Below are 13,809 nucleotides of genomic sequence, written 5' to 3'. Positions count from 1 at the left end.
TGGAGATCAGGGGTTTCTCCAAATTTATGTAACATTACCAATAATGAATTGTGACTGTAAGTTGTAGAGCAGAAAAAAGTTAATTTAAATTGTTGATAATAAATAAATTTCAATTAATCATACTAGAGAGAAGATAATTACTTTCCTGTTTTCTCTGTGGAATATATTATAAAACGTTTACCACATAAAAAAGAGATCAAAAGTAAGCAGCCAAAAAAATAGAAAAAATGTATTATAGAGTTACATAAGGCAGTCAATTAATAAAAGCTATGTGTTGTTTCTTCAGGATTTTGTGAGGTTTTAGGACTGATCATTTTAAAAATTTATAATTTGTTGTGTTTTCTTTATCTATTCTAGACAATTACTTAATTTTGTACCAAATTTTGTTTTTTGCACTTTGGTATTCTTTTTCTTAAACGGTTCCTCCAAAATTTCAGAACACTGAGGTCAAAGAGAAGATTCTATAAAGAGAATAGAATCTTCAAAGAGAATAGAATAGAATAGAATCTTCAAAGAGAAGAACAAAAAAATACAAAAGGTCATAAGTGAAGTATCAGGAATCATAACAGCTTTGGACTTTTTAACAACACTGCAAGATAGAATTTAATAAAGAAAGACCTTCAGACTTCTAAGGAGAAACAATTTCCAACCTAGATCAATAACACTGGGCAATTTCAATAAAATGAGAGAGAAGAATAGAAATATTTTCTGACCAGTTGTATAAAGTCTCAAAAAATTTACCATGCTCCTTTATTTTAGGAAAGTGCTAAACAATGTGTTCCAGTATATTTCCAGTATATTCCAGCTAGGTTTCCTTCCATTTTTCTCAAACATAATGATAGCTTATTTAAATAAGCTTATTTAAATAAGCTATAAAGCTGTTGACCACTTTCATTGCACCTTTTCCTGTTCATTCTAATATATTTGTATTAATTAAGGCAGTATTATTCGCTTTCAAATAAAAACAGGATATGACTTGTAAACAGGATATGACTTAACTCAGACACACTTTTATTTCCCCAAATTATGTGTCTTTGCCCTAAATGGTACCTGGTAGATTGCCAAAAACATCATGAAGACACAGTTGGCATTTTATGGCAGTAACAGCTACTATACAAAACCCCCTGAGTTGAAATGACAAAAGTCACCTTACGAACTGTACTCCTTAATAAACAGTTATTGTTTTAAAGAAAAATTTGTGCAAGAAACTAAGTTTGAAAAATACACAGGTGGTTTTACTATTTTTTTCTAGAATACCATTGTTTATGTAATATAAAATATCAGATTACTGCTACTTTAGGCTGTAAGTATTTCTCTCCCCTCTCTCAACTCTTTCACAGTCTAATCCCAAAGTGATCATCCAGGAACAGTGTCAGCGCCCGGGGAGTCCCCGCTCACCCTTTCCCAATCACTATTTCCACACACACTCCCCCAAATGCACGACTACCTGATATTTATGGTTATCGATCCGTCGATTTTATTTATAGTTTTTAAGTCACCTCTAAATACTGTCATTAAATTTATGTTTTTGAGTTTTATATAAATGGAATTATAAAATCTACATTCTTGCGTTTGGGTTTCTTTCACTCAACTCCACGTTGGTAAGACACATCCATATTGTCGAGGTAGCTGGATTTTGTTCATTTTTGGTTTGGGATAGGTTTCCACTATGTGAGCGTACCATGATTTAGTTATCCATTTCTAGTATTGATGGATATCTGAGTTCTTTCCAGCTTGGACGATTTCCAGTGCAACAGAAGCTGCATTAGACTATATCAAAAATTTCACTTTTAGAACTCATAAACTGTTTATAGGTGAGGCAGAAAGATACATTTTTATACAAATTAAGAACATTTAGTCACCCTTATAAATGCTAGGTTTCCTTCCATTTTTCTCAAACACAATGATAGCGTATTGAAATAAGCTATAAAGCTGTTGACCACTTTCATTGCACCTTTTCCTGTTGATTCTAATATATTTGTATTAATTAGGGCAGTATTATTCGCTTTCAAATATAAATAATGTATCTACTGAAGTAGCCACTGGACTAAATAAATACAACACACATTGATCTACAGCACTTAAAATGAAACACATTCAGGCCTCAGAATTGAAATAGGGTAGATTTCCAGAAAGTTTTTTTTTAGGTGTGATGGAACATTAATAAATTGCATCAATTCCCTCTAAATTGTAATCTCACTGGTACATTGTTAATATAGTGAATAAAGAAAAATTGGAAGGGAGAATGTGGAGGCAAAAGAGGCAAAGGGCCAGGCGGATTATCCCATCACTAAAGCTGATTGTCCCACCTCTTTAAAGTCAGCTGATCAGGTTGGATTTGTCTGGCCATCAAGCTGAATTTGCCCATTAGGCCCTGGAATTGTATGTAATTTTGTAATAGCTGAATATGCCACCAAAAATAGTCACTTACAGACACTTAGAATTGAGATTTTAGTGTCATATATGACAAGATAGTCATATATATCTATATGTTTTAGTCTTCCTGGCATCATATGGAGGGGAAAATAAAGCAGGTAAAAGCAATAAAAATCTTCAAGTTTAATTTGTGGTTAGAGGAAAAACATTTTCTGAAAATGAATTATGATTTGAGGTCTTTTAGCATGAATTGTGAAACATCCTGCATAGCAAAAGGGAGTCTGAATATTATTGTAGGAGGGATGAATGTGTTGCATTTAATTGCTAAAGTTTGGCAAAACATCAGAAAGGATAACAGAGAAAATAGAGCAAGAGATAGACTCGGAAGGAGACAGACAGCTATTGATCAGCTCCTTTGTCTCATTCTTGGCCAAGAAACTCCCTTCTCAAGCTTCCTTCAATCCAAAAAGCTGCAAATCATTATAAAGGAAAGTTTCTACAGTTCTTTCCTTTATTTCCCTGGAGACACAAGAGTATCAGAGGAATAGATGACAAAGAAATTTGTAATTAAAAAAAAAATCATTATAAGTAATTTAACTGGATCAATTCTAGTAAAATCACTGAGAGACATTTTAAAAATTGGCGCTTAATTTACTTAAGGATATTTTACTGACTAAGGAAAACATAGTGGGGTTTAGATATAGCAAAGTGTACTATAGTTGAAGCAATTTAAAATTTGCAGTATTACTGATATTTTATTTGACTATAAATTGTGCATGAGCAATTTTATGTTTCTCAATTTCATGTTTATATTTCTGAGAAGTCTAGAAAGTCTTTTGGTAACATAGTTAAAAGTTCTGTACAATAGCTTAGGAGTAATTTTACTTAGGATTTGTTGAACACAATCAAGTCTTGGTGTTGAATTATTAAAAAAGAAATGTTGACCTTAAACTGAACTGATAGAAAAACAGAATTAAAAAAATTAAGATCATGTTAAGCTAAACCTAAGCCACAAAGAAAGAGTTTTTAAATAAGGATTGTTAAAACCTGCAATAGATTACCCAGATGAAGTGAGAGAATTTCCTTCCATGGTAAAATGATGAAGACTGAAAAATTGAAAGATGGTTTGAAATGTGACTAGAGAAATGTTTTTAGGACAGAAGGGGAATATGTAGTCACAATTATTTTTCAAGAAAACACGCCTCTCAGATCTCTCGTGGGAGCATAATTGAAGCCAGCCCCAACGCTATACTCTGAAATTCATCACAGCATTTGTGCTGATGTTTCTAGCCAATTACTGTGGCAGGGATACCAAGGCAGGCTCATTACAAGAGGCTGTGCTGGATGTCTCTGACATTTGGCTTTGGCTTGAAGACTCCCTGCTTTCCTTGCCAAAGCTTTTAAAAAGTGCACTGCAGTCTAAGACTTTCCTTCCTTCCTCCCTCCCTCCCTTTTCTCCATCCTTCCTTTCCTCCTCCCTTCCTCTCCTCCTCCCTTCCTCCTTCCCTCTATCCCTCCCTCTCTTCTATCCTTCCTTCCCTCTCTCCTTCATAGAGGTCAGACCTGAATTGTGTTTTTTTAGCTCTCCTAGCCTCCTATAGCTCCTTCCCTATTTTCCCTCACAGATGTTTCTCCCAGTAAATCTCTTGCACATCTAATCCAGTCTTGGTGTTTGCTTCTCAGAGAATCTGGACTAATGCACAAGAATTCTGTTTGATTTAGGTGAAAAACAAAACAAAACAAAACACATTTAAAACAAAGGAGAAGGAGAAAGGAGTATAGCAATCTCCTAAATTGTTAGAAACTCATCTCATATTAAAGATTTATTTAAGGATTAAGAAATTATATGTAAAACTGATTACATTTAGTTTGTCTTTGTTATTCCTATTTAAAAACAGTTAAAAAAGCAGTTTTCTAGGAGGCTCAATTTTTAAAAATAAATTTCAATGATCTAGTCTATGGATTTTGGACAAAGACAAATTTCTTTTATAAAAATAAAACTTCCTCTTCCACTTAACAAAATAAACAGTCTCTTACCTTAGTCTCCAATATAATTCTCTGAGAAGAACTACAGTCCAATGTCCTATTTTTTTTTTTCTCACTCAAAAACAGCAATTTGTCGACAAAGGCACAATACCAAAACATAATTTGGAAAAAGGACATTACCTGTGGCAGATTTTATTTTCCAAAGATATACTACAGTACCTAGCATCCTCTGTGCTCTTCTGCAGTGTGGCTTGTAACCCTCCCATCAAGAGGTGGGTCTGCTTTCCCCTCACTTTGAAACTTGTCAGGCTTGGGTTCTCCTGACTAGTAGAGAATGGTGGAGGTGATCTTCCTTGGACCTATGCGTTGATACCTCTTACTAACTTTGGAAAATTCCTGACCATTATTTTCTCTTTACATATTTCTTCTGCCCCATTTTCTTTCTCTTTTCCATCTGGAACTATAGTCACACACACACTACTGGATTTTTGTCTCACAGGTATCAAATGCTCTGATCCATTTTCCCACTTTCCATCTTTGTGTTTTAGTTTGCATAATTTCTTTTATCTTCAAGTTTACTTTTTTCTTCTGTTGTAGCCAGTCTGCTGAAATCACATTTTCAAAAATCTCTGATTATATTTTTCATTTTATTTTCATTTTCCCCTCAGTAATCTTTATCTTTCTGCTGAAATTCTCCATGTGCTCCTGTATGTTTTCCACTAAATCCTTTAACACATTTATCATGTTGAGTTTTCAGGGCCTGTCTGATAATTCTAATATCTGGATCATCTCTGGTTAGAGAACCAGACCAATGGACCTACTGACCATTTCTTCTTTTGACCATAGGTCAAATTTTTTTGATCATCCAAGTCTTTCATAATTTTTGATTGTGTGTCAGGTAGTGTGTATAAAAGAACACTGAGAGTAAAGTAAATAATATTTACCAGCAGAAACTGGTACATCCTTTATTCTGCCAGGCTGCTACTACGGGTGCCTAAGTCAGTCTGCAGTATAGTTGAGCTGGGTCAGGATTTGTTACAGGTTTAGTTAGGTTCAATTCAGCATTGGCTTCAAATGTTTTTTGAGGGCACAATCAAGATTTTCCTTTTATAGGAAGGAGGCCTCATACAGATCTCTTTGTACTTTACAGCTCAGCCATCAGCATTCTCAGCCTCAGATGTGCTTTACAACTTGGCTGTTACTTTTTTTTTTTTTTTTTTTTGCTGGGGAGTGTTCTTTGCTCTTCTGTCATGTCCTTGGCTTTCACTCATGTCCTTATGAGTCCTCTCCCTTTCTTGCTGTTTTAACCCAGACTTGGAGGGCTCTTGCAGTATACTGTAAAGAGATTTTTCTCTTCTGCTAATTCCTTAGCCTTTGGCAGCCACTGATTTGGATTAGGTAAAGACCCAGATTGCTTCGTCTTTCCTGTCCTAATCTGTTTTTAGCCACTGTCATACTTGAGGATGTTTGTGCCCATTGAGATAGCTGGGGAGGGAGCACTCTTGCCTGACCACAGCCTGTAGAGCTTCAAATCCTTGTACTATGTGAAGGCCCATGGGTTAGAGTTGGCACGTAGTTGTACACTCACTCTGCGGCTTTTGATCTTTGGATTATAAACTGTCACACTAGACCATACACCCACATTAAAAGATGGTTAAATGATCAGCTAGTTTCTCTTTATCCCTCTCTATGGCAGTCTTCTTTCTATAGCTAATCCATAAGAGATAAAAGCACTGTGGGCTTTTTCTTCCTGAGAATGTCTTATTACTTCTTGGATTTTAGTTCCTTTAGATGTCTTTGGTTCCTCAGTTCCATGAGAGGGTTTTTTTTTTTAATTGAGGTGAAATTGATATATAACATTTCATACATTTCTGGTGTACAACGTTATAATTCTACATCCACATACACCACAAAGTGATCATCACCAAAAGTCTCATTATCATCCATCATCATACAATTGATGCTCTTCACTCACTTTGCCTACCTCCCCACCCCTTTCTTCCCTGGTAACCACCAATCTATTCTTTGTATCTGTGAATTTGTTTTTTGTTTGTTCATTTGTTTCGTTTTCTGATAGGTTTTTTTTTGTTTTTTGTTTTTTAAACTATGATTCTGTAGCTTTTCTAGCTCATTCTTGTTAGGGTGGGAGCAAATGGTCTTTTGCAAATTTCTACATCCAAATTCTAAGGCGGAATCCCGCTATGTTCACTTGTTTTGTTTTCCAATTTGGAGTACTTTCTTGGTTTTCTCTCTTAAAGGCCGCAACTCCTAATACAACCCTCCTACAACTTTAGCTCTTGCCTGGTTTCCATAACTGCTCCCTTAAATTGCCCCCCAGACTTAAGGGGAATTATAATAACTACCTGCTCTTGCTAGCTCTGAGCTGCTTCACTATCCTTTGTTGGCTTCCTTTAACCTTGTCCATATTTTTCAAAACAATCCCTTTATTAAACTCTTCTCAGTCATTTAAATGAGCCACCTCCTTCCTGCTGGGCCCCTGACTGATAGGGGACATTCCTAGGAGAAAAAGTAAGAGATTCAACCCACAGGCAGATAGTAGAGTGTATTATGAAGAAAGCAAATAGAGAATTGTCACAGTTGGTTGAGTTATGTTGAAGTGGTAGTAACGTTGGTGACATCCAGGAATGAGAAGAGGAAGAATAGATTTCCCCCCTAATTCTTCTTTAATAAGCCTCTGGCTTCTCAAATGGAAAGCTGAGCCACAAAGTTTTATTTGGGTTTGAGAGTCATTTTCCAGATAAAAATTAAAAAAAAAAAAAAAAAAAAAGGAACTCATTTGGGTGTATACAAAAGGTTAATGTGGAATACCAAGGCTAAAGAATTAATGTGGCTTTCTTGGTGAAGTCGGGTCTGGGAAGGTAAAGAGAGATTAGAAGAGGAAGCAGACAACTCCAAGAAGACAAATTATTTTTATCAGCTGCAATATTTTATTTAACATATACAGTATCATTTGTTATCACATAACTTACTCAGCATGAACCCTTAGGTTTCATATAAGTACCTGAATATTTCTCTCTAAGAACCTTTTTTGGCAGAAGGCACCACGAAATAACCAAACCTTTATTGGCTTAGCTTAGTGCTTGGAACACAGCAGGTTTTCAAAAACTGTTAGATATATTAATACTAGCTGACATATATTAAGGACTAGCTGAGTCCTTACACTGTGCCAGGCGCTCTGCAAAGAGCGCTTGACATACTGTTAATATCCCAATTTTTAGGTGAGGAATCTGAGGATACATGAAGCATTTCTATAGTAGACACTCAAAGTGATAATGAATTGACCCAGGTGGAGACTGTGTCATTTAAAATTTTTCAGTTATCTGTGGGGAAAGAACCCTCAGCTTATTGAAATGCAGGACTGGAAGACAAAAAACCCTCTTGATTTTCTTTTGCATGCATGATAAAGTTTATCAGCATTTTTGCAAATCCCTGTAGGATACATCTGACCTGACAAGAGTCACAATTATGGGCCATATACCTTACCTATTTTCTGAGAAAAGCAGAGATTTCATCTCTCCGTTTATTCTTTCACTTATTTTCTTCCTTTCATTTTCCCCCACTTCATTCTTTCTTTTAAATCGTTCACGTTTATTCATTTATTGCTTCATTCCTTCCTTTTTTCCTTCATTCAAACAAGGCCAGGTGCTTAATTTTAAAATCTCATTCAAAATGGTGCCACGTCACCCGCTGGGGCCAAGAACCGAGAGGTGCTGTCATCTTTCTCCCTGCCAGCGTGGATCTCCGTGGAGTCCCGCCCTCTTCTCCTCACCTGCTCCCCAGGAGCCCGCGGCGAGGTCGCTGCCACACACTGGCCTCAGGCACTCTCCCTCAAGGCCTCCGCCCCTTCCTCCTTTCCTAGGGGCCGCCCCTCCCCTCCCTCCCCTCCCCTCCCCTCCGCTCCCTGATCCCAGCTAGCTGAGCGCATTTATTTGCATATTTCTACCTTTGTTCCCCGCCGGCGGCCAATCAGCGCGCGGGGCGAGGCGGGGGGGCTGGGCGGGGCTCGGGCTCGTGCTTCAGCAGCTGCGGCCGCAGGTTCCAGAGCGGGTAGGAGCCGCCGCGGGCGTGCCGCGCACTGCAGCCCCTGCTCAAGCCCCGGGCTCCCCCCCGCGTCCCCGCTGCTGCGCCGCCTCGGCCAGGCCCCGAAGGCAAGGACAAAGAGGCTGCCTGGAGGCTCCGCCGGAGCCAGACTTTACCTGCAGTTGCCGGAAACCGCAGGCTCCAAGATGGTTTGCGGGGGCTTCGCGTGTTCCAAGAACTGCCTGTGCGCGCTCAACCTACTCTACACCGTGAGTATCCCGAGCCCGTTCCTCCCCGCCTGGGGGCTTTGCACCTGCTCGGGTGCTCTGTGACTTCCCTGTCTGGCCAATGACTCGCTCACTTCATCCCGCACCCCCTTTCTGTCTTCCCACGCTCTGGCCTCCCCCACCCGGCCTCGCCATCCGTCCCCGCCGGGGACCAGGAGCCGGCGACTGTCGCAGTCTCTTCCTTTCATTGTGAAGCCGCCGTCTTTCTGGCTCACTGGCCGCGTCTCTTCCCCATTGCTCTACCCCGCCCCCTCACCCACCGCCTTGTTTTTCAGTTATTTGACCAGACATCTCCACTTTCCCATCCTTATCCCTTCTGCAGCTCGCTCTTGGCTCCCAAACCCATCTGGGGCGGATTTGGAGGCGGGAGCCGCCTCGGGTTTGAGGACAGTTTTGCAAAAATAGCGTGATCTGAAACTGACAAGGCGGCATATGGATGGTGTGCGTCGTGTTTAGCTCTACGTGCGCCTGTGATTTTAATTGAGGCCGCCGAGTAGGTTCACAGGATATCCGCAGCTTCCGAAGTTTGTTTCGTGCTTACATAAAGGAATGTCTTTTTGCGGGGAGCGGGAGTTGGGGGAGGGGGAGTTTTGCTTATACCTGATGCTTTTTCCATGTATCTCCCCTCTTATCAATATCCTAAATCCATTTTAAGCTAAATTCTCCAGTAAATAAGCGAGCCTCCACCCAGGTTGTTTCTTTCCCTGCCAACCAGCTCGGGCTTTTTAGTTTTAACCCTGCAGTGTATGTTTATAATTTTTGAGGGGCAATTCGGGGTGAACCGGAGGATGGGAGAGTAGATTGCCATTTACCGATTGCCTACCGCGTCCCAGATTTTACATACACTTTCCTTTTTCTGACAATCATCCGAGGCAAGGGGCAATGTCTAAATTTTATACGTAAGATAATAGACCGAAAAGGGCTTTAATAACTTTACATAGTTGATAGTTGGCGAGTCAAGAAGTGGAACCCAGGCTGTGGGATCCAGATCTTTCCACAGGCTTCTTTACCATGCGGAAGAAACTTCATCTTCTGTCATCATCCCTCCATCATAGTCTTGCTCCCTTCTATAAATATACCTGGGTTTGTTTTGCAGCACCCACCCTGAAAACGAACCCAGCTCCTGTGCATTAGCAGAGAGCTAGGCCATCTGTGCAAGCTTAGGTTACGTCCTTGGAGTGCGGAGTCTGCCTGTGGTCCCCAGCAGGAGGGAGAGGCTGGGTCCTTTTAGCATTACTGTTCCATTGTATGTGAACATGGTTGCAAAGCTTTGAAAGCAAGACATAAACCTTTAAAAAGTATGTCTTTCTGACTAGTTAGTAGGAATCTAATCAACATGTCACTAATCCTAGATTTGGGAAAAATTCTAGACCACCTGGTGATTCAGGTCCTTGTAATCGGAGATCCATGTCAAGTTTCAGATCAGAATTCACCTTTGTCTCACCTGAACATGCCTATCACATTGATTATTTATTAAGTAAAAGCTGACCAATTCTGCAGGTATTTTCTTTTATTAGCATGAATGGCCTGTTTAGAACTTCACGTTCCCCATTTTATGCTCTGACTTCTGCCCCTCCCCCTCATGATTTAGTTACCTGTTTGCCAGACGTTTAACCTTATAGTATCTGCTTACACACAGTAGAATGTCTGCGTTGCATACTTACGTCACTGAGGAGGTCTATATAGATTAATATGCCGTATATATTCTTTTTTTCTAAAGGCAAGTTATTTTAAAATCCGGTTCTGTTGCTTTTGAGATATGTCATTTCTACTTGTATCTCTTGTGTATCCGGAAAGCAAAGAGAAAGGTAATTCTGAAGGAGCATATTATATAAGACTTTTATATCTGTTCTAAATTATTGACCTTCAGAGTGTATTCTATTGATTTTAATAGCTCTGTAGTAAAAATTAATTGGAAATTCACAGGACCATAAAGATGGTTGACCCTTTTAAATCTAAACCTTTTTACTTATTTTTTAAAATTTATTTATTTATTTATTTTTGGCTGCGTTTCGTCTTCGTTGCTGCGCGTGGGCTTTCTCTAGTTGCGGCGAGCGGGGGCTACTCTTTGTGCGGTGCGCGGGCTTCTCATTGCGGTGGCTTCTCTTGTTGCGGAGCACGGGCTCTAGGCGTGTGGGACTCAGTAGTTGTGGCTCGCGGGCTCCAGAGTGCAGGCTCAGTAGTTGTGGCACACGGGCTTAGTTGCTCGGGACCAGGGCTCGAACACGTGTCCCCCTGCATTGGCAGGCGGATTCTTAACCACTGCACCACCAGGGAAGCCCTCAGGCTTTTTAGAAAAAGGATATTTCTTAAAATGAATTAGTGTCTACTGCTTACACATTGTGAACAAGTTTAGATGAGTTCAGCAGTTTAAACTGGAAATGAATGAAAGGTAAACGTTGAACCAGGTCTTAAATAGATGCTGAAAATGTGCCATTGCTATTATTTAGATTCTGTATCTTCCCTGGTTTCACCTTAACATTTTAAGATGGGAAATGTGAAGTGGTTGGGGGCAGGGTTAAGGCTGAAGACTTGGGAGACATTTCTTTTTAAGGCATGAATAGGAGGACCCTTTATAGGTTCCAGTCCCACCTGGGTCACTGCCTCCAAAATAAGCTCAAAGTTGTGGGATTGAATCTGAGATTATTTCTAAAAGTGTTAGTAAAGCCAGGATTGCATACGGGTGTGGCAGGTGTAAAGGCCATGGTCTGCTCTGAGTCATCACTCTTGCCCTGAAGCATTTTCTTGAGGAATTTAGGGCAGCTTAACTGTCCACATGCTCAGGTGGCCTGCTTATGACCTTGAGATTAGGGCAGAATTCGTGACCAGTCCAGAAAGCATGTCATTAAAATAGGTTGGATTGAACATCGCCCAAACTTGTCGTGGATTTTTGATCACTAGCCAAAGGCGTGGCTGATTTTTGTTGTTGTTTATGGTTTGGTTGTTTTAATTAATAGACTCCCTAGTGTAGTGAATATCAACAGTTTATAGATACGGGAGGAAAGGGAGAAGCTACGGTTTCTTCATGCACTTTCATGGTGTTATACAAAAGAGAGTGACTTGCTCTAGAACTTCCTACATTTATAGAAACTGAATGTTTCTTCACTCAACAAATATTTATTGAGTGTCTACTGTGTGCAAGGCACTGTTCTCAGTCTGGGAATACAGCAGTGAACCAAACTGGGCTTTGAAATCAACATGCCTTACGAAGCCTCTTTTGCATTCATTATCTTCTCTACATATGATCTCAAGAGCTTTCTTCAGTCAATAAACATTTGCTTACTGTGTGCATTCTGCTGAGAACTGTGGGAAATAATAAACACATACAAAGGCAAATACCTCCTATGTGAAGACAGGATCTAGTTGGGATTTATGGAGTGGAAAAATTAATGCTATATAAAGGAAGGACTGACTTTAGGTGCCACAAAATTTAGGACTAGGGTAGGTCTTTGTGGGTTGGAGAAGAAGGTATGATTGAATTGGGGAAGTGTGGAAATAGCTTGGTCTTTTTGATACTGTTCAGGATATAAACACAAGTGAAAACTGCTTTGGGAAAACGGTCTATTTTATTTTTAATCGTTGATTTTAAAATAATTTTGATTGAAAGTATTTTGACAAAAAGTGAAAGATAACTTTAAATAATTATTCCTAGTGATTTGTGGGGAATTTTAGGAGGTATGAAATAAGTGTTATATTAAAATATGTAACATTTTGAGGGGGCTTCCCTGGTGGCGCTGTGGTTGAGAGTCTGCCTGCCAATGCAGGCGACACGGGTTCGAGCCCTGGTCTGGGAAGATCCCACATGCCGCGGAGCAACTAGGCCCGTGAGCCACAACTACTGAGCCTGCGCGTCTGCAGCCTGTGCTCCGCAACAAGAGAGGCGGCGATAGTGAAAGGCCCGCGTACCGCGATGAAGAGCGGCCCCCGCTTGGTGCAACTAGAGAAAGCCCTCGCACAGAAACGAAGACCCAACACAGCCATAAATAAATAAATAAATAATTTAAAATATGTAACATTTTGAATATGTCTCCTCGTGCTTCTTAAGCAGAGAAGAAAAGACTTCTAGGAATCGACTTCTGTTTATATGTATGTGTGTGTGTGTGTGTGTTTGTGTGTATGAATAGTTTTAATTAAGAACGTTAAGGAAGAGAAAATAACTCGTGGTCTTTAAATAGGGGTCATTTCAGAAGTTTCAGTTTTGTTTCTTAGTCTATATTTATTCTTCTAAAATCTAAGTTTGTTTCTGTTGATTTTTTGCAATATTTTTTCTATATCTTGGGTTGCTTTGGGGAAAAAATCTCCATGCAGTCAAAAATTACACCAATTTACATTCATTCTAAGGCATATGTTTATTTGCGTTTTAGGTATCTCTGAAATTGAGGTTGTCGTAAAATAGGTAAAACATAGCAGATTAAAAATATATATATATATATATGTGTGTACAGTCTATGGAGAGAAAAACAGCTGGGTTTCGGAAGGAAACCTAAATTTGAATACCAACTTTACAACTTGCTTGGAATTTAACCTTGGGCAAACGTTGCTATCTGAGTTTCAGTTTTTTCATTTATAAACTGGTGATGATATTTTTCATTCTTCCCTTGTGGAGTTGTTAGGATAAAAGGAGAGAATGTGGATAAATGCTTTGGATGTGCTATAGAAAAAAGAGCAAGTTGTTACAGCTTCGTGGAAAAAGTTGAATTATTTTAAATATCTGAATTACAAACCTGTATGTTACAATGGAAAGGTTTTCAAGCTACTGGGATTTCTAACACTTACAGGCTGGTGTTAACTCAAGCAGGCCCTACGGGGGCAAGAGTTCATACCCTCAAAACAGTAATATTAATCTTTCAGTTGTAAGAAAAAAATGACTGAGGTATGGTGAGTATAAATTTGGAACGATTTTCCTGTACATTTTTTAAAGTCCTATTCTGGTCATTAGAGGGCTGGAAAAGTATAATTTTGTTCAGTTTCTACTCCAAAATAAATGAAATACTTCAGCCAAAGAAAAAAATCTGCTTATTGTAATTGCCTTCAAATTATTGTATTTGACATTTTTCAAAATTCTGATCATTATTTTTCAAGTTATTCTTGTTTAATATTTTAATGTGCGGTTAGGCTT

General features: G+C 39.2%; 1 protein-coding gene across 1 annotated transcript in view; it reads left to right on the top strand.

The window, feature by feature from the left end:
- Nucleotides 1-8,440: 8,440 nt before the first annotated feature.
- The window catches only part of TSPAN13 (tetraspanin 13), a 31,084-nt gene continuing 25,715 nt past the window's right edge, over nucleotides 8,441-13,809 (top strand). Inside the window, exon 1 of the mRNA XM_068550561.1 lies at nucleotides 8,441-8,672. Within this exon, the coding sequence (XP_068406662.1) occupies nucleotides 8,610-8,672 (63 nt within the window). The 5' untranslated portion in view covers nucleotides 8,441-8,609. The remainder of the gene's footprint in view (nucleotides 8,673-13,809) is intronic.

The sequence above is a fragment of the Eschrichtius robustus genome, chromosome 8 (assembly GCF_028021215.1).
Source record: "Eschrichtius robustus isolate mEscRob2 chromosome 8, mEscRob2.pri, whole genome shotgun sequence".
NCBI classification, from domain to species: Eukaryota; Metazoa; Chordata; class Mammalia; order Artiodactyla; family Eschrichtiidae; genus Eschrichtius; species Eschrichtius robustus.
This window is presented reverse-complemented; position numbering and strand designations above follow the sequence as displayed.